This window comes from Pygoscelis adeliae, unplaced genomic scaffold (assembly GCF_000699105.1).
Source record: "Pygoscelis adeliae isolate BGI_AS28 unplaced genomic scaffold, ASM69910v1 Scaffold291, whole genome shotgun sequence".
In the NCBI taxonomy this organism is placed as follows: domain Eukaryota; kingdom Metazoa; phylum Chordata; class Aves; order Sphenisciformes; family Spheniscidae; genus Pygoscelis; species Pygoscelis adeliae.
In genome coordinates this window covers 816565-817991 of record NW_008824063.1, presented here as the reverse complement: position 1 = coordinate 817991, position 1427 = coordinate 816565, and the positions used below count along the sequence as shown (strand labels likewise).

The window sequence follows — 1427 nt, the reverse complement described above, 5'->3', positions numbered from 1 at the left end:
CAGCCGATGAAGAGAGCCGAGCCGAATTCGTACCTGCGGCAAGAGAGAGAGGGAAGCATCAGGGAGGGGGGGGCAGAAAAGGCAGAGGTGCAAATTGAGACGAGGACCCCATGGACACAAGGATGCTTGAAACCCTGACAAGGCTACGGGCGATGTCGAGGCAGATGTTGGGTCTTCTTCTCCCTGGCCATCCCCATCTTTCATGTTGGCTGGATCCAGCTACGAGGTTTCCCCGTGCTTTAATCCTCCCTTGGGCTGAAACTCCATGTGAGCGCTCTTACTCTGTCCCAGCGCAAAGTTGGCAGTGGTACCGACTAAAGCTTTAGCTTCAGAGAGACCTTCCGCAATATGGCAGCTGTGGGGTGACGTAGGTCCCACCCCGTGTGGCACATCTGCCTATGACTCCATACGTTGCCAAAACTGGCAAGGGAAGGTCCTACGGGAAGCGCAGGGACAAGCTGGGATTCAGATAAAGAGCATCCCTTGAGCCGGGCTCTTACCTGGCATTGATGGGGACGGTGCTCTCTCTGAAGAACTCATAGGTCACCTGTGCTGCGTACAAGGACACGGCGGCCAATGTGCACAGACCTGGACATAGAATCATAGAATTATAGAACGGTTTGGGTTGGAAGGGACCTTTAAAGGTCGTCTAGTCCAGCCTCCCTGCGATGAGCAGGGACAACTTCAACCAGACATCAAACGTTGAACATCAGCAACACCCAGCCCATCACCAAACCTCTCCCCTTCCTCCATCAAACGGCTTTTAAAAGGTGTTTGAGGTCTTCTGCCTCAGAGAGGTGCAAAGGCTGGAGCTGCCTTACCGGAGAGGATGAAGAGGACACCTCCAGCAACAGCGATGCGGCTCTTGGTAACGGGATCCTCTTCGCCAACTTTGGTGCATTTCATGCCCACCACGCTCACAATGATGCCGAAGAATCCCAGGAGAAGAGAAATCACCATGAGAGCCCGGGAGGTCTGGATATGAACTGCAGGCAGGGCGGGGGGTGGCAAGAAAAGCCGCTTGCCAGCATGTGCTTTCGGCCACAGCCGGTCTCTCCCAAAGCAAGGTCACCTCGTCCCACGCTGGGGATGAACCTGTCCTTAACCCTGTCCTCACTGCGTGGCTCCTGTGCCACCCCTTACCCGCACGGCTGGTGGGGAGACCTCAGCTCAACTCAGGGGACCGCTCCCAATGCCTTCCCCAACCTTCCCCCCCCGCCACACTCACCCTCGCCATGATTTCCTGGGCTGGGAAACACCTTGCCCACAGCGGCACCGCAGTCCCCAAATGCCACAAGGGTGAGGCACAGCCCCCAGGGGATGTCCCCACGGAGCACTGTAGGTCCCCAAATGTGATGCCAACCCTGGAGCTCAAACCCACAGGGGCTGGGGGGGGTTCTCAGAGACACAAAGGGGCTGAAACCCAT

General features: G+C 57.0%; 1 protein-coding gene across 1 annotated transcript in view; it reads right to left on the bottom strand.

Moving 5' to 3' along the window:
* The window catches only part of CLDN19 (claudin 19), a 2771-nt gene extending 1534 nt beyond the window's left edge, over positions 1-1237 (bottom strand). The window contains exons 1-4 of the mRNA XM_009334128.1: positions 1207-1237; positions 822-986; positions 501-588; positions 5-33 (exon numbers count right to left, since the gene is read on the bottom strand). Of these exons, the coding sequence (XP_009332403.1) occupies positions 5-33; positions 501-588; positions 822-986; positions 1207-1237 (313 nt within the window). The remainder of the gene's footprint in view (positions 1-4; positions 34-500; positions 589-821; positions 987-1206) is intronic.
* Between the last annotated feature and the right edge of the window lie 190 nt (positions 1238-1427).